The 26,128-nt window shown below is 38.2% G+C and overlaps 1 protein-coding gene and 2 long non-coding RNA genes across 4 annotated transcripts; 1 reads left to right on the top strand and 2 right to left on the bottom strand.

Annotated features, from left to right (window-relative positions):
- Positions 1–10,664: 10,664 nt before the first annotated feature.
- Positions 10,665–11,077, bottom strand: LOC131327241 (uncharacterized). The gene is made up of 2 exons (XR_009200242.1): positions 10,937–11,077; positions 10,665–10,834 (listed from the first exon to the last, which is right to left on the bottom strand). It is a non-coding gene; the product is annotated as an uncharacterized LOC131327241 (long non-coding RNA).
- Positions 10,828–15,287, top strand: LOC131327232 (disease resistance protein RPV1-like). 2 transcript variants are annotated; one of them, XM_058360276.1, is made up of 5 exons: positions 10,828–11,520; positions 11,703–12,804; positions 12,927–13,355; positions 13,446–14,351; positions 14,454–15,287. In XM_058360276.1, exons 1-5 carry the CDS (start codon positions 10,994–10,996, stop codon positions 15,117–15,119), a joined length of 3,630 nt encoding a protein of 1,209 aa, XP_058216259.1. In that variant the 5' UTR covers positions 10,828–10,993; the 3' UTR covers positions 15,120–15,287. The 2 variants fall into 2 exon arrangements, with proteins under 2 accessions (XP_058216259.1, XP_058216258.1); XM_058360275.1 differs by having other exon boundaries at positions 13,446–15,287.
- Positions 15,288–24,246: 8,959 nt separating this feature from the next.
- Positions 24,247–25,827, bottom strand: LOC131327243 (uncharacterized). Its single transcript, XR_009200244.1, has 2 exons — positions 25,732–25,827; positions 24,247–24,908 (listed from the first exon to the last, which is right to left on the bottom strand). It is a non-coding gene; the product is annotated as an uncharacterized LOC131327243 (long non-coding RNA).
- Positions 25,828–26,128: the final 301 nt, after the last annotated feature.

Below are 26,128 nucleotides of genomic sequence, written 5' to 3'. Positions count from 1 at the left end.
TAACCTCCATAGTACCTTGCAAAATGAGACATTTTTTTTTCAACAAAAAAAAAAAAAAAACAGGCTAGAGGTAGTTGTTTTCCTACGATATAGTATTGCCTACCTCTACATATTATGACTCAAAACAAAGAACTAAAAAGAAAACAAATAAAAAAAAAGTAACCACCCGAATTCTTAACACACGTTACTGTCCCTGGCAACGGTGCCAAAAATACTTGACGATTTCATAGTCCTAAAATAATGGGTTCCCCCAAGCGTAGGGCTGAAACCGGTGTAGCATAATATCCGGTAAGTCCGGAGTCGAATCCACAGGGACGGTGATGTGTGCTGTCTAAAAACTCGGGTTGTTACTTATTTAAACTGGCTCTTAGGTAGCCATCCCTTGTTGTTTCGATTGAGATTAACTAAAACCTAGAAATTAATTGTACTTTTCAAATAATTAAAAGAAAGGTACGGTCGTAGGGTTTATAGCACTCGCAACTGGCCCGGATTCATTTGCTCCAATCGGTGTTTTTTAAAACTTTTGATTTTAGACTGAAAAAGATACCCCGTAAGTTGCGAACACTTATGGTCGCCGTTTACCCATGCGCCTCGTTCATATGAGCTCCGACAATGCCCAGGTTTGTCCACGAGAAGTATTTTACCAATTTAAAATTATTTTTCTTATATTTTTTATTTTGAAGTAGGAGCAGAATGCATCCTAACCGACCATGGTGTGCTAATCACCCTGCGACTCTACTCCGACGACTACTCACTAATCATTGCGCATAAAACAGAAGAAACCCTAATTTGAAACATGCTTTCTATTATGCGAGATGAAAAACAAACAAGAAATATAAACTAATCAAATACCAATGAATAACTTTTATAAAGAACAGAAATTAAAATGAATTACCTGAGTGCGAGTAATTGAACAAGCATAAAAAACTTGAAAGGAAAAACCCAAAAGAAAAAATAAACAATATTTGGAACAAAAACTTGCAGCTCCGTCCATTCTTTCCTCCGTCCGAAACTTACCACGGCAGCAGCAACCCTTTTTTTCTTTTTCCACCCACCCCCCCCCCCCCCCCCCCCCCCCGCCTCTTCACCAGTAGGGTTAAGTGTTTAAATAGGGGTTGAAAACCTTAATTTTAACTCCAAACTTCTTTAAAATCTTCTTTTTATCCAAAGTCTCGGATAATGGGCTCAAACAACCTATAAACATAAAAACACATAATAAAAATCAGTTAACAAAAATAAAAGACTAATAAATATAGATTGGAGAGCCAAAATATCAATGTCCAAATGTGTAACATTCCTCTTCAATTAGTGGGAAAAAAACAAACCATGTGGGAATTTTCAATAAAAATACTAAACTTATATAAAAAAGATTAATCCTCCAAATATGTTACGTTCCTCTCCAATTAGCGAAATAAATACATACCATGTGAGAATTTATGCAAAAAGAAACATGCAAAATACTAAAATTGTACGAAAAAAAAATTAACGTTCAGATGTGATAAAATTCCACTCCAATTAGTGAAAAAAATACAAATCATGTGAAAATTTATGCAAAAACTTAAAATGAGAAGAGGAGAGAGAGAGGTGGAAGGGTTTTTGTGAGAGAGAGCGCGCGGGAGCTGAAAGGGTTTTTAAAGAGAGAGAAAGAGCTTGCGGGAGCTGAAAGGGTTTTTAAAGGGTTTTTAAAGAGAGAGAAAGAGCTTTTGAGAGAGAGAGAGAGAGAGCTGAAAGGATTTTTAAAGAAGAGGGCGGGAGGGGATGGTCTTTAAAAGAGGAAATTCCACCAAATTGGTAGTACTGTGATTTGAACTCTAGCAACAGGGTCTCAAGGCACATGGCTGAACCACTACTAAAGCAGACATTGTGTAAGATTTTCGCACTTTTTTATTTAAAGCTTTCTCGGTAAAAATTACTTTTTTTTTTGGGATTTTTGAAACGGGGGTGACACGTGCAACCTCACCCGTACTAGCTGCGCCCCTGGAGCCTATTGTGCCCAATGATTTTTGTTCCCAGACCTTTGAGGATAATTTGCAATAGTCCAATTACCGAAGCAATGATGTCGAATTCTTCAAATGATCAGATATATTATTATGTGAGAGAAGTGTATTTTAACTAATAGTCCAAAGAGTACTTTTTTTAGTTTGAAAAAGTGGTTAAAAATTAGTTAGATGGATAATAGGACTCACGCCTCCCCAATAGTGACTTCTATAATAGAACCAAAGAGTCCTATAGTTAACTAACTTTCCCTCCACTTTATTTTTCCCCAAATTAATTCGAATACTATTTCCCGTTAAATTAAAAATGATATTAAATAAATGAACACCAAAAGAGTTTGAACCCTAGTTCTACTGTTTTTCAAATTTCAAGATTTTCAGACAAGTTCAAGCTTTCCGGCCAATTTCCGGTGACTATCAAGTAAACTCTGACCGTCTATTTTCTGGTAAAGTAGTTTTTTATTTTTTTAACAGCGAAGAAGAATTTTGTTAGAAAAGAGAGAGAAGAGTACAAAAGGGAAAATCAAGGACAAACAAAACAAAAAGAGCATCACAAGCGCATATGACACATCCCAACAAGGTTGGCACCCATCCCAGCGCCAATCATCTGCTCGAGAGACCATCGCGGTTGATAAGAAATCAACCAAAACAGAGCAAAACACCAGACATTAAATCCCCCACTTCCTAGACAGAGTGTAGGGAAAATCAGCCAACTTTTACATACAAAATAAATATAGCACTGAGAATCACACATCAGGTGAGCAATTGAACTTGCTCCACAGCAACATTGGAGAGCCAACCCAATTGATCGTTAGGCCAATTAGTCATCAGCGGGACAAGCATGTTAATGATCACCTCAAATCAGCGTGCATCCCAAAGCTTCCAAGCCCACAAAGTTAGTGTTGTACCACATCACCAAGCAGATGCAATGACCAAGCAGAAAATGCTGCTACGATCACCAAGCAGTTGCAATAACCAAGCACAAAATACTGCTACGATGATGGCAGTTTCACCTCTTAGCCCTCCCGAATTTGGAGTTGAAAAGAGATTGAATGGGCACCACCAAATAATGATAATTTCGCCTCTTAGCCCTCCTTAATTTGGAGTTGACAAGAGATGATATGAGCAACAGCCAAATAATGATAATTTCACCTCTTAGCCCTTCGGAGTTTGGAGTTGAAAAGAGATTATATGAGAACAGCCAAATAGCATGGCGCCTCTTAGCCTTCCAAGAGAGTAGGAGTTGGAAAGAGACCAGCTTAATACACCACAATCCAACACCAGAAAGCCCAAACCATCCCAGAATTTAACCTTGGGAAAATGACTGCCAATGACGTGTTTTGATAATTAATACCCGCCAAAGACATTTTCAACATTAACGAATATTTTCAGTATGTCCTTGATAGGTATTAATTATCAAAACACGTCATGAGCCATCATTTTCCCTTTAGCCTTCCCAAGGGGAACAGACCCCAGCCCAAAGGGCCCCACGTTCATTCCCACACCCAAAAAGACCACCCATATCACCAATCCTCTTACCCACCCAGTACCACCAAACAAACCCCACAATATAGAATCAAAATATCCCGCCGCCCACCCCCCCCCACGCACACACTGTTATCCGGCTTTAATAACGGGGAAAATGACGGCCAAGGACGTGTTTTGATAATTAATACCCGCCAAGGACATTTTCTGTATTAACAAATGTTCTCAGCATATCCTTGACGGGTATTAATTAATTATCAAAACACGTCCTGAACCGTCATTTTCCCTTAATGATGTCCTGTAATCTGAAAATAATGTCATCCATTGTGTAATCCCTGCTTCCTTGCTTGTTGTCACCCAGAAAGCCACTCTAGCTTTGATGAGGTCAGTAACTTCCAGCCAGTTCACAGCCTTCCTCTCAAATAATAATTGGTTCTGTTGGCTCCCACAAGCGATGCTATTTTTTGGTTGGCTATTCCATTGACAAAACGGATTTTCAAATGTATTCCTTTCTTTATCGAGTTGTAGCTTTTTAAAGATTTTCTAAGCGTAGCGAGTCTGTATAGGATTAGAGTGGAAGGAATCATAATTTGTAATTGAGAGTGAGTGTGAGTCTTCTTTTTGAGCGGATTGATCGGCCTATCAAACTCGCATCCATTGGGACCAACTAATCAAGTGTGGCAGCCAAATGAAATAAAAGGAGATGGAGTGACGGATCGATTCTCTGATGATCGGAAGGCTATTATTATAGAAAGGGGGGCTTTTCCTTTTCAGCTAGGGCATCGCACGAGTACATACGCAGCAGCAGAAGATAAAAAAGGTACGAGAGTTTTTTGTTTAAAAGGATGAGAGGAGATTCCTTTTGATGATTGGAGACTTGGAGTGCTCACGCAATTTCCGACGTTACAGTCCAACTTCAATAGGTGTTCTCGACTTTCTTTTAACAAACACAGAGTTGTTTCTTCGGAGGATTTTCGAAGTATTGTGGAAGGCTTGAGGAGTCAAGGCAGCGGCAATCAAATACGGGGTGTGGTGAACGAGGAGTTGGCAATCATCTTAGGTCAATTGTGAGGAGTATCAATTGTGAAGTAAGGTCGATCGAAACCACACAAGTTAAATATAGTATTTGATTTATTCCCGTGGTTTTTACCCGTTTTTGGGGTTTTCCACGTATATTCGTGTGTTCCTAATATTGTATTCTTTTCGTATTCGTGGTTATTTTTGGATTGGAGTATCTCTTAGGAATTTCAGGTTCCTTGAATTCCAAATGGACCAAATCACTGCAAATGGTAATAAATCCCAAATGGTTTTGAGTTTAGGTTTTATTTTCCAATCCATCCACCATTGTAGTGCTGCTGCAAAAGATGGGGGGGGGGGGGGGGGGGGGGAAACCCAAACAACTCCCCCCACCCACATGCTAAGATTGCTGCCCAAACATCCCACACAGGTTTGCAATGGAGTAATAAATGATCCATTGACTCAATGTTAGCATTACAAAATTTGCAAATTGCATCTTCCTCACTGTGAATGACCCCAATTCTGAGTAGTAAATCAGATGTTTTTACTTTCCCCAAGTAGGCAAGCCAGCCAAAACACTGCACACGAGGAGGGGCTGCATTTTTCCATATTAGCTCAAAAACTTTGTCCTGGTTAGAGGTAGATGAAGCTGCAAGGTTGTAAATTGACTTAACAGAAAATTTTCCAGAGGGGCAGTCCTGCCAAATCATTTGATCAGGCCTATCAAGAGTAGCAGCAACCCCAGATACATCCAGTGTGTTTCTAAGCTCAGCAAGCCTCTCCTTTTCCCAGTCATACAAACTTCTTGTAAACAGAAAATCCCTTAGCTTCTTATCTCTGTTGCATAAGATTCTGAATAGAGTAGGAAAAGAGGCAGCCAGAGAAGTAGAACCCAGCCATACATCTCTCCAAAATAGGATTGTGCATTCATCTTTGCATCTAGAGATGGATATATCCATCCCCATATCCATCATTCTCATTTTCCATCCCTATTGGAGCCTTCGTTTTTGCATCTGGGGATGGAAAATGAATATCCATCCCCCATTGGACTTGCTCTAATAGAGTAACATTGTGTGGTGCTTTTTGCCTAGAACGGAGGCCTCCTATTCCCAATGATATTTTTTCCCGTGAACTTTGAGAATAATTTTCAATAGTCAAACTCCATAAGCAATACTCCTACCAGCCAATCCTTTTAGTAAGAATAATGTCCAAGAGAAGCATACATTCGGTTCATCACATGCTTGAGGCTTCTTAGCCGTAGGAACAGAGAATGAATCCTCCAAAAATGAAATGAGTTCGCGATTAATACCACAAGAAAACCGCCCCCTCATCACTTACTGCTATTTATTCTTAGATTATGGGGGGAATTCACAACATTTTTTCTGGCGTTACTTTTTGTTGATGAAGAGGACCTCATGCTCTTCAAGAAATGAATGCAGTAAATTTATATTTACTATAGCCCCCATTAAAAGTTATGTAACTAACAAAAACCATTAGTTTTAGGGAGGTAAACAACACTAAATGCATCATTGATTGATGATTTGATATTTTTCAATAGTATCTCTCTCCACAAATAAAATTTATGTTCTTAGACAAGATATCGTTTCATGCAATTGGCTATCTATAGTATAGACTTGTTCTTAGTTATTCTCCCCAAATTTGTAACTGATATTTTTTTGATATTTTTTATTTTTAAAATTGTGTTTTTAGCTTTTCGGTGTAATTTGTGGAATTCATTTGTCTCGACGAGAAAAGTAAGAGAAAATTGTAGAAATGGTCCTCCTAGTTTCACCCGAGTCTTATTTTCGTCCTCCAAGTATCAGTTACAACTCTTTTGACCTTCAATTGATAACGTTTCTCAACCAAATTGGACGGAAAAAATCAAATTGAGGGCATACGTCATCAATTGGACTAACTTGGTATGAACTACAAAGTCCAAACTGCCATCAATTTGATTTTTTCCATCTAGTTTGGCTGACAAATGTTATCAATTGGACCAATTTGATACGAAAACCAAACTTGAAGGTCAAAAGTGTTGTAATTGATACTTGGAGGATGACAAGGAGACTCGGATGAAATTAGGAGGACCATTTATATAAATTTTCCTAAAATAAATAACATATAGAAATGTGGATAAAAGTTTGTTTTTGAACGACAAATGTGGATAAAAGTTCGATGTAAGGCAATAGTATAGCTGAAAAAACCACCTGTTTGTTAATCTTTATTGCAATTTTTTTGCTTTTAGAATAATTTTTTTCACTTATTAGACTTCTCTTATTGAGACGAATATTAATCCAGAAAATGTAACATGAATGTAATAAAAATTCAAACAATCCGAACAAAAAAAAAAAAACAAAAAGTACAAAGATTTAGGAATTTGACATGATAAATTATTCATTATATCTCATGTAAAGCAGACACAAGCCTTGACTTTGAATTTTTTAAAACCAAACAAAAACTAATAAAGAACAAGGGCAGATTTGACACAATAAATATTTGGTACTAGTACAATTAATAGCAGTAATTGAGAGCCCCTGGTTTACCAATAGTATTAATTAACCTTCGAAGTTAAAAGGGTGGTTGCTAAGTTCTTAACTTAATTAATCCATTAATGCCAAAAATTGTCACTAATTAATGCTCATTTGGTCAGACAGGGGCATAGAGCCTATAAATAAGGCTATCAATCTATGCAAAAAAATTATCTCAAACACCAATCTTCATCATACAGAGAGATGTTAAGAAATGGTAAAACTTTTGCTGTTGGAATTTGGATGGGATTGATGATACTATGCCTAGTTGTGGGAGAGGTACATGCAATGTCATGTGCATGGAAATGTTTTTTCAAATGCCTTCGTATTGTCAACCCATGGGGATGCACCATGGGTTGCAATTGCGTATAATAAAGGCAGGGTAGTGTTGTCTCTGTCGCAGCTGGTAAATGTGCTTTCACTTATACAAAAAAAAAAAGAGCGCTAAATTTGCACCCGGTAAGGAATGAAAACAACCTAAATCATCATCTCTCTTATCCACATATTCATCATTTTTATTCGATTGATATACAATATTATATTACCATAAAATTTTGCTTCTAAATCCTATATAGTGTGGTCAATATATACTTTGAACGAGAATTCCCTCTCTAATGCAAAATGAGGCCCACCGTGGGTCCCATGTTGATAATTCAAACCGTTAATTTTGTCAACTTCAATGTGTAAATCATTCATGCAAAGAGAAAATTAGGTTGATTGAATGCCGATAACTTAAAGTTTTTCGGGAAAAAAAAAATGCCGATAACTGCTTGGTCGAATTAAATTTGTGAAAAAAATTGAAAACCTATAGAATTTTGACCGTACACCAATGTAATTTGTTCAAATGCCTACCGTTATCTAACAATTCGTTGCACGAATGAGTTAGCTTTGTGTACCCAAATTCCTAAAATCATAGAAAATGCTAAGGCCACCGACGGCCAGAGCACCGATTGGGAATCGACGGGCACGTGGGGTCCACTCTCTGGATCCCGCACAGATGATCCGAGCCATTCTAAACTTTGACTTATATTTGTATGCTTTTTTTTTTTCCCCATCGAGACAAATGGTTTAACCGAAAATTTTGGATGCCAATATTCTTATATATTTTGCCGAGGAAAAAATAAGTATGTATATAGTCAATTAGTCATTGTAGCATAAACACATGCACGTGTCTACGATCCAATAAAAGATTACAGAGTGGGAGAGAGTAGCTTCAGCAAGTCCCGCCATTTTATGTATCAACAAGTTCCGCAATATCATCCTGCACTCGCCAAGTGTAGTTGAACTAATTAACTCTTCTTTGACAATATGAAAACAGTAAAGCTACAGGTACAGCATTTGCGGTACAGCAGCCGTGCACAGATCACTTTTGCGCCCGTCTCGGGTCTCACAAAGATGATCGAAGCCGCTCATTTTGTTCCAAATACTTCGTTTATGGTCCCTGAAAAAAATCACCTCAATCCGATATCGGGAAGGGTGTTTATGAATCATCTAACTTTGCTTCAGAATGAGGGACCCGAGACGGGCCCAAAAGTGATCTGTGTACGGCTGCTGTACAGCAAATGCTGTACCTGTAGCAGCGTTCATATGAAAATAACATAACAAAGAATTGTGTAATTGCAGGAGTATGCCAAAAAACCAATCTAGCTTATCTTCTTCATTTTCCTCCCCAACCACTTTCACAACTTCACATGATTGTGAAATTCATGCTTTATAAATTGGAGATTATTAGTAATTCATAGTCGTCGGTCACCATTACCAAAGCCTCTCCTGATCACACATTTGCGAGGGTCCAGATATTTAGTTTTGGGCACAACATAAATGTGTGGTAGAGAAAAGTGATAGTCTCAGAAAACCAAATAATTAAATCTGCCCCTTAGTGGTGGGCTTAGCATAAATGTGGTGTTGAGAATGATGTAAGGTCATCATGTGGCGTTGTTGGACAATGTCCCCCAAGACCAAAACAGTGAATAGACTGAATCTAAACCGTTGAGTAAAAACTGGCAAACCATCTCAGCCATTAATTTTGGGCAAAATAGTTGTGGACCATTGGATGTTTAGATTCAAAAATTTGAGAAATTTTTCAGTGCCGAGCGGGCACCGGCCACGTGGTGCCGAGCACGCATCTCGGCCGTCCAAACGTGTTTTGGACGGCCCAAATCTGTTTGGGCTTGAGGGGGTATTTTGGTAATTTTACACTTAAAATTTATCCAAACAGATCTGAACCGTCCAAAACACGTTTGGACGGCCGAGATGGTGCTCGGCATCACATGGCCGGTGCCCACCCGGCACTGAAAAACTTCTCCAAAAATTTCCCTTCCATATTGTATAGATATTAATTCTTTTTATCTATTTTTTCTCCGTATTCATCCCATTAGCCGATGCACCTTAGGAGCTCTCATTTCCGTTAGGTGTGGGAATTGGATGCCCAAAGCTGGTGAGGGAATTGGATGCCCAAACAATGTTCCTAGGGAGATAAGGATTGATACGCAGGTATAAAAGACTTTTGAGGTTGTGAACAGGAAAAATGAAATACGATCCTTGCCAACACTCCTAGACTAGTTATCCATGGGTAGGGGAATAATTGTGATCAACTTACTAATTAAGGGACACGTGGGGTCACACACCTCTACTCAATCCCATATTGTTTTTTTTTTACCGAGTTTCTCTTTTGTTCGATTTAGGACTATAAAGTATGGTTCACACACATTTGGATAATTTCTCGATGATCCAAGCCGTTTATAATGTAGAAGATTGTCAAATAATTTATCCACGCAAAAATTCAAGTTGATAGGATACCCACCCATAACAACTTGATAAGAACATTTTTCTTTTTCTTTTTTGCGGAAAATGGTTAGACCATGTATTTTCCCAAATAAAATTACTTCAATGAAGTGGTTCAAAAAGTCTGATCAACGTTCATTCTTGCTTTCACATTTTATTCGAAGAGCCCTATTATATTAACACGGTTTGGATTGATGAGGGGAGATACGGGTGTCACAAATTGCACCAGTAGGGACTAAGTAAGTCATTTTATTAAGTTAGGAAGTAAGAAAAATAAATTGCACTTGTATGGAATTGAGTCCTTTTGCAAAACGAGTTGTGCCACTTGGTTCACCAAATTCTTTTAACCTTTTTATGTTAAAAAAAATAGGTTTCTTTTCCTTGGTAACAAAATTAGGAATTTTTTTTATAAGTAACATGCAAAATTAGGACTTTTGTTGTATCTTAATGAAAAAATCAGTGGTGAATACTCAAATAAGTCTGGGTATGTTTAATTTTTTTGGAAGCACCTATAAATTGCTTTCCATAATGGTGTAGAATTGTAGTTATTTTTATTTTTATTTTTTATCTTCAGTGTATAATTGCAGTTTATTGTGAATTTTTTTACGATTACCAATACTTACAGTTCCTGGAATTTCTAAGTCCGTCACCGGAGGGAACTGAGAGGTAACGGTGACGACAGCTAGAATTTTTTTTTGTTTTGGTGGTGGCATGGATTAGTTTGGGATTTTATGTTAATACTGTGAATATTGAAGAATTTGAGGGTGCGAATGGAATTTCCCGTGGCATGGGGGTGCTTTTTCTTCTGTGAATTGACGACCACTTTCACTTTCCTCTTCAAAGTCTCCTCCGCTTGGGTCTTCTCTGTAGTCTTTTTCTTTCTTTTAGGATCTCTTCGATTTTAAGCAAGGATCGATTTCACTCTCTGGCTTTGAAGTGGCGATCAAAATCCCGGTCATCTCTTCATGAGAGCTCCGGCGACCTCGATCTTGGCCAGTACACTGTCCAAGACACCTCCAACGGGCTCTGCATGTAGATATTTCTATGTATACATAATAGATATACTCCATGTGTTGATTTTATGTACTCCATGTGTGTGATTACTAGCAATAACAGAGCCGTTTGAACAGATTTTCAGTGACCAAGAAGACTCCTTTAGTAGTCTTTTTCTTGGGGGGTTTTTCAATGCCTGCTACAAAATCACATGAAGCGTCTTCTTCGGCTTCTCCTTGTAGCTACCATGTGTTCTTGAGCTTCAGGGGCGAGGACACTCGCAAAACTTTCACTGATCACCTCTACACAGCTTTGGACCAAGCCGGATTTCGCACCTTCAGAGACGATGATGGCATAGAAAAAGGTGAAGATATCAAGTCTGAACTCGAGAAAGCGATTCAAGAGTCTAGGATTTCGATAATAGTCTTCTCGAAGAACTATGCCTCTTCAACTTGGTGCCTTGAAGAGCTTGTGATGATCCTCAAACGCAGGACTCTTGGACATGTAGTTCTACCTGTCTTTTATGATGTGGATCCGTCTGAAGTGAGGAAGCAAATCGGCAATTTCAAAGAAGCATTTACGAGGCATGAAGAGAAGCTCGAATCAGAAACAGGCGAATTGGCGAAAGAGAAATTGAAGGAAAAGCTAGGAACATGGAGGGCTGCGCTTAGAGAAGTTGCAAATGTGGCTGGGATGAATTTACAAAATCAAGTAGATGGGTAATCTTCTCGTACTCGTGTTGCTTTTCAGCTCATACTCATCCGATTACTGCAGTAGTGCCAATAACGTGCTAATTTTTTTTTTTTAAAGTTATTGCTTCGAAATGTTTAATTCTCGGTTTGTGCTATTCTGTCATGTGCTCTTATTGTTTTTTATGTCCCATCTTTATCGCAATTTTCAGACATGAGGCAAGGTTTATCAAGAAAATTATAAAAGTGGTTGGAGACAAGCTAAGTCGCACTTCATTGCACATTGCCCCCAACTTGGTTGGAATGCATTCACGAGTCCAAAACATTCAACTTTGGTTAGAAGATGGGCTAAGTAATGTTGGGTTAGTTGCAATTTGTGGAATGGGTGGAATAGGCAAGACAACCACTGCAACATTTTTGTACAATTTGAACTTCTCTAGATTTGAAGGTAGCAGTTTTATTGCAGATGTTAGAGAAATTTCACAACAAGAAGACGGTTTGCTTCGTTTACAAAGACAGTTTCTTACAGACATTTGTAAGACAAGGAATGTAAAACTCAATAATATTGCTGAAGGAACTGCTATGATTAAAGATGCCATATGTGGCAAAAAAGTTTTTGTAGTTCTTGATGATGTGGATACACGTGACCAATTAGATGCACTACTTGGAATGCGAGGTTGGCTTTTTCCAGGAAGTAAAATCATCATAACCACTAGGCGTGAGCGGTTGCTAGGGGCTTATGAATTCTATAAGGCGCATAGGCTTGAAAATTTGAGTGACGAGGAATCCTTGGAGCTCTTTAGCTGGCATGCCTTTGGAAAAGGTAGTCCCAACAATGGGTATGAAGAGGTCTCAAAAAGGGTGGTAAGCTACTGTGGAGGGATTCCATTGGCAATTAAAGTTCTAGGTTCTTCTCTATCAGGGAATTGCTTAAACGTATGGAAAAGTCACTTGGAAAAATTGAAAGCAATTCCCGACAGTCAAATCCTTGAAAAACTCCGAATAAGCTATGACTCTTTACAAGATGACCATGACAAGCATCTATTCCTCAATCTTGCTTGTTTTTTCGTTGGAAGCGATAAGGATTCTACAGTTACAATCTTAGACGGATGTGAATTTTACACATTGGTTGGGATTCAAAACCTTGTGGACAGATGTCTAATGTCTGTTGATGAAAGTAGTACACTGGTAATGCATCATTTGGTTCGAGAAATGGGAAGAGAAATCGTTCGTCAAGAGTCACCAAAGGAGCCAGGAAAGCGTAGCATCCTTTGGAATCACAATGACACATTTAATGTTTTGAGAGAAAACACTGTAAGAATTATACTTTATTGTTTATGTATTTTTGTATGAATTTGTGTAGGGATGCTATTCACTAATCATTTTTCCTGCTGCCTATGCTCCCTTTCTCTTTTTTTCTTTCATTCTTATGTTAGGGCACAAGCGAAATAGAAGGCCTCAAACTCGATATATGTCTATTGAAAGAGGAAGCATATGCTTGTACAGTTTTTGGTGACAATAGAAAACGTCGCTATGAAGACTTCCTTAGGAAGCCCTTATGGTCAAATTTGGGTGGTTGGTTCAAAAGGTATGGCTTCTCCTCTCACCTCGAACCCACAGATCCAGAAAATTCAAATCTAGTGGCTTTGGAAGTTGATGCATTTGCAAAGATGAACAAACTAAAACTTCTGCAACTCAATCGTGTAAATATTAGTGGGCCTTATAAAATGTTTCCCAAAGGATTAAGATGGTTGTGCTGGCGTGGATTCCCACTTAAGTCCATACCTGGTGATTTCCCTTTGGAGAGATTGGTTGCTCTTGACATGCAATACAACCGCTTAATAAATGTATGGGAAGGAACTAAGGTATGTTACTTCTTTTTTCTTCCTTTCAAATTTCTTTGGAAAGTGAACTGAAGGGTATGATACCCAGTTTTTGTCTCCTTTCTTTTGCAGTTTCTACGGTTGTTAAAAATCCTCAATCTAAGTCATTCGTATAGCCTTGCCAAAACTCCCGATGTTTCAGAACTCCCCAATCTTGAGAGGCTGGTGCTTAAAAATTGTACAAGTTTGGTTGAAGTTCATGATTCCATTGGATGCCTTGAGAGTCTTGTTTTGTTAGATTTGGAAGATTGCAAAAATTTGAGGAATCTTCCGAGAAGCATTTGTATGCTAAAACATTTGGAAACGCTTGTCATCTCTGGTTGCTCAAATCTCGACGGATTGCCAACAAACATGGGAAATATGGAGTCTCTAACTGTGCTTAAGGTAGATGGAATTGCTTTAAATCAATCTTTTCCTACCAATGGGCAAGTAAACGCAGAGCAATCTTTTATCTGGCCTTGGCGGTTAAAGCCAAGAGAAAGTCTGGGGATTTCGTGGCCTTCTTTACCACGGTCTTTGGTAGAATTAAGTCTTAAGAAATGTAATCTTTCAGAGGATGATTTCCCCATAGACCTTAGCAACCTATGCTCCCTGAAGAAACTAGATATGTCGTTCAATCAAATTTGCAGCCTCCCAGATTTTGTCAGAGGTCTTACTAAGCTTGATTCTTTAAATATAAGTTTTTGCCCAAGGCTCCGCAAACTTGATGGCGTCCCGCTGCTACGTTATTTAAGTAATGATGAAAATGGATTGCTGGAGGAAGTAACGTTTCAAATCCCGCACTATCCAACAACCACTTGTCATGTAGACACATGCCACCATCCAGAGACTTTGAGCTTATTTAAATTAGAATCTATAGAAAACGTTGAAGCTGAGATTGTTAACAATTTGGGATTGCCGAACTTGCAATCCATGGAAAACCTAACTGTAAAGCTAACGACATGGTTTGGCATGCAAAAAAGGCGGTTTTCCCTTCAGGTGTTCTCTCTCTCTCTCTCTCTCTCTCTCTCTCTCTCTCTCTCTGTGTGTGTGTGTGTGTGTGTGTGTGTGTGTTGCTTAGATTTTCTTTATGTGATGCAGGTATGTTATGAAACACATATAATCTGCGCTTACATTCCTGGTAGCAAGCTTCCACCTTGGTTCAGTTTTAAGAATCTGGGATCCTCAATTGATTTTATTGTGCCTTCATATATTAATTCGAGGATCCAAGGCTTGAATTTGTGTTCAGTTTATGAGCACTCTGGTGATCCACACCTTGATGAAGCACATGCTATCATAAGTAATAGGACGAAAGGCTTGGTTTGGAGCCATTGCCCATATGTGTTTGGAACTGCAGAAGATGGTGAAGATACAATGTGGTTAAGTTATTGGAAGTTGGGAAATCGTTTGGAAGGCGGAGATGAAGTCAGTATTTTAGTGCATGCAGGTGCATTTGAGCATGTAAAGGAGGTTGGAGTCCGTCTATTGTACGAAGAGGAACCAGAAGAGATGATCCGCTCCCAATCAGCCTATGGAAATATCGTTCCAGGAATTGTTTCTGCACTTCAGCCGGGGACCAAATTGTACCAACTCGGCCTTCATCCTCCTGGGACCAAATTGTACCAACTCGGCCTTCATCCTCCTGCTTGCAAGTATTGTGAACATCTGTACCCTCCACCTTGGATCCCTGCCACTCCTTACGATTATGATCCTAATTTGGAATGTCGGGCTTCAGAACTTATAATGGGGAAACCATTTTATGTTTGAGACCTTGGGCGTTGATTTATTAAGCTTCAACAATTTGTATCAAAGATATTTAGTAGATAATCTGGTAAAAGTATCTTTTACTTCTCATTTGCTCTCGTGTAATGTATATGATACTGAAGATTTCATGATACTACAAATTTAGTGCAATTTTGCAGGAATGTGATCGAATATACTTTGGTGTTCACCTAAACATGGTTCTGCCAAAACAAATTACCTAACTTGATTGCTGCCAAGATTTCCAGCAAAAATTTGGTGCGCCTCGTGACGTGGAGCCCCAGGTCCTCTACCGCCACATTTGGTGCAGGATAGAAAACCAAGTGTATGAACCTCACAACAATGTGGGGTGGGGGAGTGGAGACGGGCTTGTGCACAAAGTAGACCGGATTAAATCCGAGAAAATCTGAATAAAGAATCCAAAACTTAACGGACTGGTTTAGATATATCTGAATCCGACCTGTTTACTAATCGAAGCCGATATCACACCAACTTAAATTTGTTTGTACTTTTTATCCAGTTTTTTTTCAAAGAGATAGAAAACTAGTATTTTTTTTTTTCCTTTTTCAAGACGCAAAACTGGCTGCCTAGGAGGCGCAATCCAACCTCACCCTCTGAATAAAAATACCTTCTTTATTCAAAACTGAATTGAATTGAATTTAAGAACCGACACAAACCGTGGAATTAAAAGCCAGCCCCCTCTCTCTTTCTCTCTCTGATTCTCTACAGCCATATACACACACAAGTCTTGATGTACATCAATACAACGAACAAAGCACCAACATCAAATTCTGACCAATGAGGTCATCATGAAAGATTTCTCTTCAGTTTGGCGGCCTCCCCACTCCCAATTAATCAACACCCAATCTCCTTGCTCAACGAAGCCAAATCACCGTTGCCTCTGTTCCAACAGACGGTGTGAAAATTTCGGTAGGATAAACTGGAAAGAACTCGGGTTATACCGTTTCCTATGATCCTCCATATTTCTCAAACGAGTTTTCAGTCGATCGAAGAAGGGTCGGTGTTTTTGGATTTGAATATTTACCAAAATAGAGAAAAGTTATTTTTTTTTATGTGCTGCAATTTTGTTTTTGCGTGCAATCTATTGTATCCATATGCGCATAGATTGTGGGTAAGGAACGATTCATCGGTAGTGTTTAGTAGACTGATAAAGGGGAGATAGAGTTCACCTTCCTATGGAGAGAGAGAGGAAAAAACTTACAGAAGGTATTTTTATTGAGGGTAGTGGCAGACCCAGGAATTCTATATACTTGGGGCACTTATTATTCATAATTTAAAAAAATGTTTCTCTATATGTATACTATTAAATTATCGCTCAACCATTGAATATTAATCATTCATTCTATTCCTCAATCGATTTTTGACAATTTTCATGGCTGAAAATACTGTTTCAACTATTGCGGTGGCAACCGTAAGATTACCAATTAGTCAAGAGAAAGTCAACTAAAGAATATATTAATTTATTAAATTTGATTTTCACAATATTTTGGATTGGGAGGAAAACAAAAAGATATAGGACCAAAATGGAGAAATAAAGGAAAGAGGTAGAATAAAAATGGAGAAATAAAAGAAAGAGGTAGAACAAAAATGGAAAAAAAACAAAAAAAGGAGGGAAACCTGGGATTCGAACGCAGGTTCTTGGAGCAAAATAAAAGCAGGGAATGGGAGCCTGGGATTGAACCCAGGGTCTTGGAGCTTATCTCAGCACCTTGAGCCAAATCACCATGGTAATGTTTTGTACAAGTAGGAAACTTTTATATATTTATATCAAAAAAATTTTTTTTTTACTTTTTATTTAAAAAGGCATAGGGGTACGTGGCCAACGTGGGTCCGCCCCTGGGGGCGTGGTTTGAATTGGAGGCGGAGCCTCCTGGGCAGCCGTGGGACAAAAAAGAGAGGAAACCATTCCTTTGAGAGAAAATTTGAGGGTAAAAGGGGCAATTGGCATAAATGGTCGTGGCACTAGAGAATAGAGTCATGGCATTAGGGGCATCCTTTCTTTTAAGGGGAAATAATTCTTCTAATTGGGGTAACTTATCTATTAATCCTGCTGGCCGATCAAAATAAAAAGCAATTTAGAGTAGTTCTCAGACGTGGCTTCTATTCTAGAAATTTATTTTCCAAAAGAATATATCCTTTTAGAAATAGACAATTGCTGCTAACATTCTACTCTTTTCGATTAGAGATTAAATTATTTACACAGTCGGTGTAAACATTTATTTCTTTCAAATTAATTGTATTGCGATGTGCTACTAATTGGAACCACAATTTTGACGACGTGACGCAATGTAATTGATTCGGAGGAAACAAATATTTACACCGCCGGTGTATATAATTTACAGGTGGGTTGTATTATTCAAGCTTTTTCTGGCTCCACAATTTTCTTTTATCTGTTAATGATTCTGTAATGTGGGTTATACTACACAAAGTTGAAAACAGAGTGAGCATTTGGAGTGACTTGAGAGAGCTTTCTTCCGCTGAGAGTTTGGATACTTTCACCCTCATTTGCACGGATATCCTTGAACATCAACCTGATTGCCCGGTAAGCACCATTGAACAACGTTTTTTTGACGGGAACGCATTCCTCTGGCGATTTGGGATTCACTATTTAAGCGCCTACTATAATTTTAAGTCGCCATTCCTTTTTTCTCCTTACTTTTATTTTTTTATTTTTGTGCTATTTGCCTACTGTTATGGTAAGCACAATTAGATCTTTTGTGCCTTATGAATTTTTACCTGGATTTGTATCATTGTGGTAGACATTTGTTTATTTTGCGTGCTACTCTCATTGTTTCGTTTCTTGCTTGTAATTGCAGTCTGAGGTTGTTGGAAAACTTGTGGGTCTGCGGAAAGGCATACCACGGAATGATGCAAAGGAGGTATGCATATTTCCGATCTACCATTTTTGGAAACATATAGAGATTGAAAAACACTTCATAAACATTGCTGATAATCCTGTTCAACATGACAAAACAAAACATATATAGGAGATTGATAGACACTTCATCGAGGAGAAGCTGAGCGATGGTTTGATATGTATGCCTTTTGCGAGATCGAAAGATCAATTAGCTGACATATTCACAAAATGACTTGATAGTAAGAGTTTCCACCTCTATTGTGTTTGAGTTGGACTTGATAGATATCTTCGCGCCAACTTGAGGGGGAGTGTTAAGTTATGGGTGTAGTGTGTAATTAATGTATATTTGATCTCTTGTGTAATTAGATTAGAGATAAAGGTCTTAGTGTAATTCTCCAATGTAATGAGAAAATAACCGTAAATTTTTGCGTCTCAATTCTATCGTCTAATTTCACAGTGCTCAAAGAACTTTGTGCTTCAATTTGGAAATTCTCATGGTTGTATCTTTAGTGTGAAATGTACAGCCAACTCTCCAATATATGAACATGGCACCTCCCTTAATTAGAGAGAACAGTCCCCAACTGGCACCCCTTAATTAGAAATTTGTCTTCAGTCCTTTAATCTATCCCTTCCCCTTTACAAGGACTCCGTGTTCCTCTCTCAATTTTTTCGCAAGGGCTTCACTCTGTAGATTCTTTTCCTGAAATAGTCACATGTGACCGATTTTACCAAAAAAAATATTGGCTCTTTTACTTTTTATCCCTACTTGAACATTGTGGAAAACCACACCTCTGTAGATTAAGTGACAAAAATTGAAGGTACTCAAGTAGTCGAGTATAGTTGCAGTTAACAACATATAAAATCTAATGCCAGTACAATAGAGGTGGTATACTGTGAATTTTGGGTGCTTAAATCCCTTTTCTAGTACTGTATAAGAGCATCTACAACGCCTTGCTTCGGTCGGGTACGGGTCGGGTTCTTAAAAAAAAAAAAAAAAGAGTTTCGGTTTGGGCTTCGGGTTTGTATCCGTTCAACCCATCAGCCCGACCCGACCCGACCATATATCTTCATATATGTATTACTCTCTCCGTCCTGATTTGTTTGTCCATTTTCACTATTTGGAACCTCTTACAAAATTGTCTATATATTTCAATTTATAATACTCCCTCCGTTCCTTTTTTTGTGTCCAGTATTCCATTTTAGGCTGTCCCTTAATAAGTGTCCATTTTGTAAAGTTATGGGGGTAAAGTTGGTGTATTGTCTATTTTATCCCTAAAAGTAGATTTTATTTTGAAAAGTTAGTGAGTAAAAGTGTAATGATGATGGGTAAGTAGGAAAAGTGGAGGAAAAAGTTGATGTGAAATGTGTAATGATGATGTCTTTTTAATAAGTTGGAGTTACGAAACAGGACACTTAAAAAGGGACGGAGGGAGTATTTTTTATATGTAATATAGATCTTATTTGATACATCTCAATTAGATCTAAAATATGATGTTTTCAAAATTATGTAAAACATTATAGATTGTGAGATATAGACAATTTTTTAAAAGGCACGTATGTGGAAATTGAACAAACAAACTGGGACGGAGGGAGTATATAGTATTTGCCCTAGCCCTAGGTGTAAAATGCCAAAAGGACAATTGCCTTGTTCGTTAGTTTAGTTTAGTTTTCTAATCATTATCCTATTTTCTTTTTTTAATTATTATTCTATTTCTTCAATTATTATTCTCATTTCTCTCTCTATCTCTCTCAATTCATTACTCTTCTCTCCAATCATTACCTATTTCTCTCTCCACCCACTACCAAAACTAAAATACCCAAAACTACCAAACGAACAAGGCCAATCATTTTCCCAGATCTGAAAATGTCGCTGCACACTGCCTCAGTCCCTTGCCTCCAGTGCTCCACCGTCAGCCTCTCTCTCTCTCTCTCTCTCTCGCTCTCTCTCAAACGCAGACGAACACCGTTCGGCGTTCAATGTCCGGCTTCCACCTTTCTCTCTGTGCGAAGTTGAAGAGGAGAAGATCACCACCGTTTACCATAAATCATCTAGAACCCCAAATTGGTAAACCTTGTACGCACAAATCATCCACACTCCAAAATCGTATAAATCTCATCCATAAAACTATGTAAGTTTCTGGTGTGAATCGTGTGCTTTTCGTTTTCATAAGTTCCTGAGATTGTAGTGCTTAAATTCTTCTTTTCTGGTTGATCTACTTCTTCTTCTCGATCTGAACCGGACCGATGGACCCGACCGTTAATCCGATTGGACTGTTTCCCTTGTTCATTCGGACGGGTCGGTTCAAAATATATCAACCCGATCAGTCGGATCGGGTGACGGGTTAGGGTCAAAACCGACCCGACCCGTGCCCCACCCCTCGGGTGTGCCATACCCATTTTTTGGCACCTAGCTAGCCTTCCCAGCTGCGAGTCATTTGCCCTGCCAAAAATGGACCGAACCATTTCTTTGGTCAAATTTGGCTGAGGAAATGGTCTATGCCATTTGTGCCAGGTCGGCTATTCCCCTCCATTTTCAACTATACTACTATACTGAACCAAAATAAAAGGGCAAATTTTCGTAGTCGTCCCTCTAGTTTTACGGTTGTCTCAATTTCGTCCCTCTAGTTTTAATTGTCTCAATTTCGTCTCTGTAGTTTGTTTTACGTTCCAAATTGGTAAAATCGTTAACACTGTTAATGAAACTAACGGAAAAATATGATTAAAAAATTAAGTGCTCCAATTTTCAAGCCGGTTAAACTGGTGCGAAGATCTTATTTTTTTGATCATTTTATCTTAGATGGTCATAATGAATTTTTGGCTCTAAGGCCTTTCAACGAGCACCCGAAGTCTACTTATTTAGTTTCAGGACTCTCTTAGGGTGCTCATTGAAAGGCCTTAGAGCCAAAAATCCATTATGATCATTTCAGATAAAATGATCAGAAAAATAAGATCTTCGCACCGGTTCAAACAAATTAAAAATTGGAACACTTAATTTTTTAACTATATTTTTTAATATATAAACGGTATAAAAAAATAAGTGTTCCGATTTTTAATCCGTTTGAACCGGTGCGAATATCTTATTTTTCTGATAATTTTATCTTAAATGATCATAATGGATTTTTGGCTCTAAGGCCTTTCAATGAACACCCTAAGAGAGCCCTGAAACTAAATAAGGAGACTTCGGGTGCTCGTTGAAAAGCCTTAGAGCCAAAAATTCATTACAACCATCTAGGATAAAATAATCAAAAAAAACAAAATTTTTGCACCGGTTCAACTGTATTGAAAATTGGAGCACTTAATTTTTTAATCATATTTTTCCGTTAGTTTCATTAACGGTGTTAACGATTTTACCAATTTGGAATGTAAAACAAACTACGGAGACGAAATTGAGACAACTGTAAAACTAGAAGGACGACTACGAAAATTTGTCCAAAATAAAATGGACGTCCTAGTGGACCTCCCATGAATCTGCTACAATAGGAAGTCCACCAGGTGTGAGACCAGACGCCATTCAAGAGATCCCACATTGGTGGGAAGGTAAAGCTTGTGAAATATAAATTAAACAGTCGTGACTAATTAGTGTATAGTTATCGTATAACCTGAGGTTAATATTACTATTAGGTCCTTAGGCTAAGGGTCAGCAAGTGTCCTGGTGTGTACGAGCATACTGATGCACATGGGAAGGTTAGAATTTGGAACGAGCACACTAATTGTCACATGATGGTCACTAGGAGAAATTGCTGGGTTGCAAGGACATTGCATGATAAGACCACATTCAAGAGATCACACGTCAGTGGGTAAAGGTTGTGAACTATAAAACAGTCTCAACTAGTTACTATATAACTTGAGTTTAACCAAGGGTTAGTGGGTAAAGGTTGTGCTGGGTTGCAAGGACATTGCATGATAAGACCACATTCAAGAGATCACACGTCAGTGGGAAATGGGTAAAGGTTGTGAACTATAAAACAGTCCCAACTAGTTACTATATAACTTGAGTTTAACCAAGGGTTAGTGGGTAAAGGTTGTGAACTACAAATTGCCACACAATGGTCACTAGGAGAAATTGCTGGGTTGCAAGGACGTTGCATGATAAGACCACATTCAAGAGATCACACATCAATGGGAAATGGGTAAAGGTTGTGAACTATAAACAGTCCCGACTAGTTACTATATAACTTAAGTTTAACCAAGGGTTAATGGGTAAAGGTTGTGAACTACAAACAGTCCCGACTAGTTACTATATAAAATGAGTTTAACCAAGGGTTAGTGGGTAAAGGTTGTGAACTATAAACAGTCCCGACTAACCAAGGGTTAGTGGGTAAAGGTTGTGAACTACAAACAGTCCCGACTAGTTACTATATAAAATGAGTTTAACCAAGGGTTAGTGGGTAAAGGTTGTGAACTATAAACAGTCCCGACTAACCAAGGGTTAGTGGGTAAAGGTTGTGAACTACAAACAGTCCCGACTAGTTACTATATAAAATGAGTTTAACCAAGGGTTAGTGGGTAAAGGTTGTGAACTATAAACTGTCCCGACTAGTTACTATATAACTCGAGTTTAACCAAGGGATGGTCACTAGGAGAAATTGTTGGGCCAATGCAAGGACGTTGCATGATAAGACCACATTCAAGAGATCACACATCAGTGGGAAATGGGTAAAGGTTGTGAACTATAAACAGTCCCGACTAGTTACTATATAACTTGAGTTTAACAAAGGGTAGTGGGTAAAGGTTGTGAACTATAAACAGTCCCGACTAGTTACTATATAACTTGAGATTAACCAAGGGTTAGCAGGTGAGGTTCTTACACAAGGACCTCCCATGGACCTCCAATAGAAAGTCCCGATGGACCGCCCATGGCTCTCAGGCTTTCATGGTGTATCTCACTTTCAATGGTAACAAAGACTCCAACGGTCTGATACCCAAATAGTAACAACCTTTTTTCATTTTTTTTTTTCGCTGAACGGCTAGATTTTGAAACCTATAAATTGGACTAGGTGGTAAAATAACAGTTAAAGTACACGAAAATATAATTGATATTTTCAAAAGTCAGTTATTGGAAGGTAGTTGAGGAATGGTGCCAAATTTTGGCTCCCCCACCACTGGAGCAGTTTGGCCAAATTAGGGTGCCAAAAACACTGTAGCATGCCAAATTTGACTTTTGCACCCGCTAAATGGCACCCACTATTGGAGATGCTCTATGGTTTCGATGATAAATGGCACTCAAATTTTGCATTCGATGAACTAGGAGATCTGGAAAGGGAGTGGAGTGGAGTGGAAAGAACTTTGACGTGGCATCCCAAGAACAAAATCCTGGTTTTGCCCTTAGTTTCAGTCTTGTAATTTTACAGGGCAACTTCGCTTAGGCCCTAAGGCTTGGTCAATGTGCAAATGAACCCCGTAAACTTCATTTTGTAGCACATGACTTCCATATGATTTGTGTAATATATGCATAGTTAAAGTTTTTCGTTAAAGTTAATTAACAGAACATGGAACTTAAGTGCTTATATAGAGAATAGGTCCGCAAACGAACTGAGATAAAGTTAAAAGAACATGGAACTCAAGTGCCAATATAGAGAATAAGGCTGCAAACGAACCGAGCTCCTCGCAAGCAACTCGAGGCTCAATCGACTTGACTCATTTAGTTAATGAGCCGAGCTCAAACTTAAGTTTTAGGCTTCATTAAGCAAACGAGCCGAGCTTAACACTATAAAGCTCGGCCCGACTATATAAACTCAGCTCGTTTATAGAGGCTTGTTAAGTAAATAAACTAGGCCCAGCTTCATTAGAAACAAGTTGAGCCCGAACTTGAGTTTTTGACTTGTTTAGCAAACAAGCCAAGCTCGAACACTTCAAAGCTCATCTTGGCTCACCTTGCTTACGCCCCTAATACAAAATAATATATATTTTAAGGCAATTGCCCTCCAAAAATGTTTAAATTTATACATATTACCACTTTTTTTCCCTCTCTCTCCTTCCCAATTTTTACCACAACCCTTTTTATTGATAAGCAAAATCCTTTGCAAACTCAAGACTAAAATTATATAAGACAAATTTTCAAATCCTCTAATTAGTGGAGAAATTCTTGGCAGAGACTGACTGTGCTGATCTTAAGAGCGACTAAACTAAGATTGTCACATCCCATCCCAGAAAATACCACGCTAAATTATTTTCCAAATGGGATGGACCCACACCTTGGCTATGCTCAAACAGTAAATAAAAACATCAGCCGAGTGTCCAACTCATAAAAAAAAAAACTTAAACTTAACTTGCATATATATGGAAATAACTTTCATACAAGACGTGCCCACAGATATTTACAACATATACAAGCTCCAAAAATAGGCACATAATCAAAAGAGTAAAAAAAAACTAGACTACTATATCAACAACTCATGTCTAGACTTTGCAGTGGACAACTCTGAAAAGAAAACACTGTGGGGGTGTGAGCTATCAACTTGCTCAGTAAATGTTCTTATCCGTAATAAGAGAAGCAATAAAGACAAGTGCTATCAAACAATTTAAACAAGAATATTCAGCCCCACAATAATGTTCCATTACGTAATACTCATAACGCTACTAAGGCAATTCCCATATTCACGCCACTAAGGTAATATTCTTTACGCCACTAAGGCAAGAGTCGTCACGCTACTAAGGCAATATTTATCCACGCCACTAAGGCAATATTCAATAACGCCACTAAGGCCATATTATAATGCCACTAAGGCTACGATCATATTCTCGCTTAAAAGCTCAAGCCAAAAGTTAACCATTTCAATACAAAAAATAACTCTACATAGTGTCTCATCTTCTGCTATTAAAAATAAGAACACCCACCTCGAGGCCCAGCCAAAAAAAAGTACCAACACGAGCTCACTCCCTACGTGGAGGAACGGTGCTCGTTGCCGCTTCCGAACCTGACATATAGCACATAAATCCACACATGTGAATATGGAGTTGAAACCATAAGAAAAACACAATCAATTACTCAAATGGAACACTCCTTTCCTCAGTCACAATTGGGAAACTCCCAATAAGGTATACTTCAGTTCCCAACTCCAAATATTAAGAAAATTTAAACTATTATAAGTTACAGATACAAATATCCAACAGTTAGCATCATATTCCAACTCTGGTAAGCTATTTTAGCACTTGAGCATTTATTTTTAGCATTCCGGTTCAAAGCCTGGCATATTACAAGAAAATTCAACAGTTACACAGCTTATATCCAGCAACAACGACCAGTTTCTTGCAATAAAAATCAGTTCAGACTAACCTCAAGATCAGGTTTTGACATGTCCAGAAACATAAGTAAAGGTAATTGCATTACAATTCCCCATTAGAGATGCTAACAAACTATGTGCAGGATAAGTTAACAACCCTTTCACATAGGATAATTTTTTCCAAAGTAGCCATTGACAACCATTTGCAGCAACAGTAAACACGACTATCACAATGCCCCAATTCGGTTTTTTATTTTATTTTTTATCTTTTCCCCTGATTAACCAATTTAATCAAAATTCATCCTTTCTAACCCTAAAATTAAATCTTTCATGATAAATTAAAAGAGAGACTAAAAATACTTGCAATCGCAACTATCAATTCCAGCAGAGGAAAGAAACAAAGAATAGTCCTAGTTAGGAGTACTTAGAACCCAATTGATTCTCAAAATCCTAAAATAACTCAATTCAATATCAAGATATGTTAACTGATAAACATGCAAAAGAAGCTAAGAGTTACCTATTAAGATTAGAAGTTCCGTTAGTGCTAATGCCCTCTTCCTCGTTTCCTTCTCTCTGCACCTTCTTTCTCTCTCCCGAATGTTTTTTTTTTTTTCCAATAGATATATATTGCACACATGCACACAAGCACTTCGTTTATGCTCCACGTGCACACCAGCACACAGATTTTTTTTTTTGTATTTTTTTAACAACTACACCCCTATAGTACTAGAAAATTACATTGAGGTCCCCATAAAAAAAATTAGTATCACTTTTTCTTTTTACTTTTTACTTTTTTTTTTTAAAGAACTGGATCTCACAAAGATACTCCATTTTCTGTTAATTTTAATGGAAAACTTGACTATGCACATAGTACACACACCACACACCACACACCACACACCACAGGGGAGTTA

This window comes from Rhododendron vialii, chromosome 5a, assembly GCF_030253575.1.
Source record: "Rhododendron vialii isolate Sample 1 chromosome 5a, ASM3025357v1".
Lineage (NCBI taxonomy): Eukaryota > Viridiplantae > Streptophyta > Magnoliopsida > Ericales > Ericaceae > Rhododendron > Rhododendron vialii.
The sequence above is the reverse complement of the archived record's forward strand: the minus strand, read 5'-3'. Positions and strand labels throughout refer to the sequence as shown.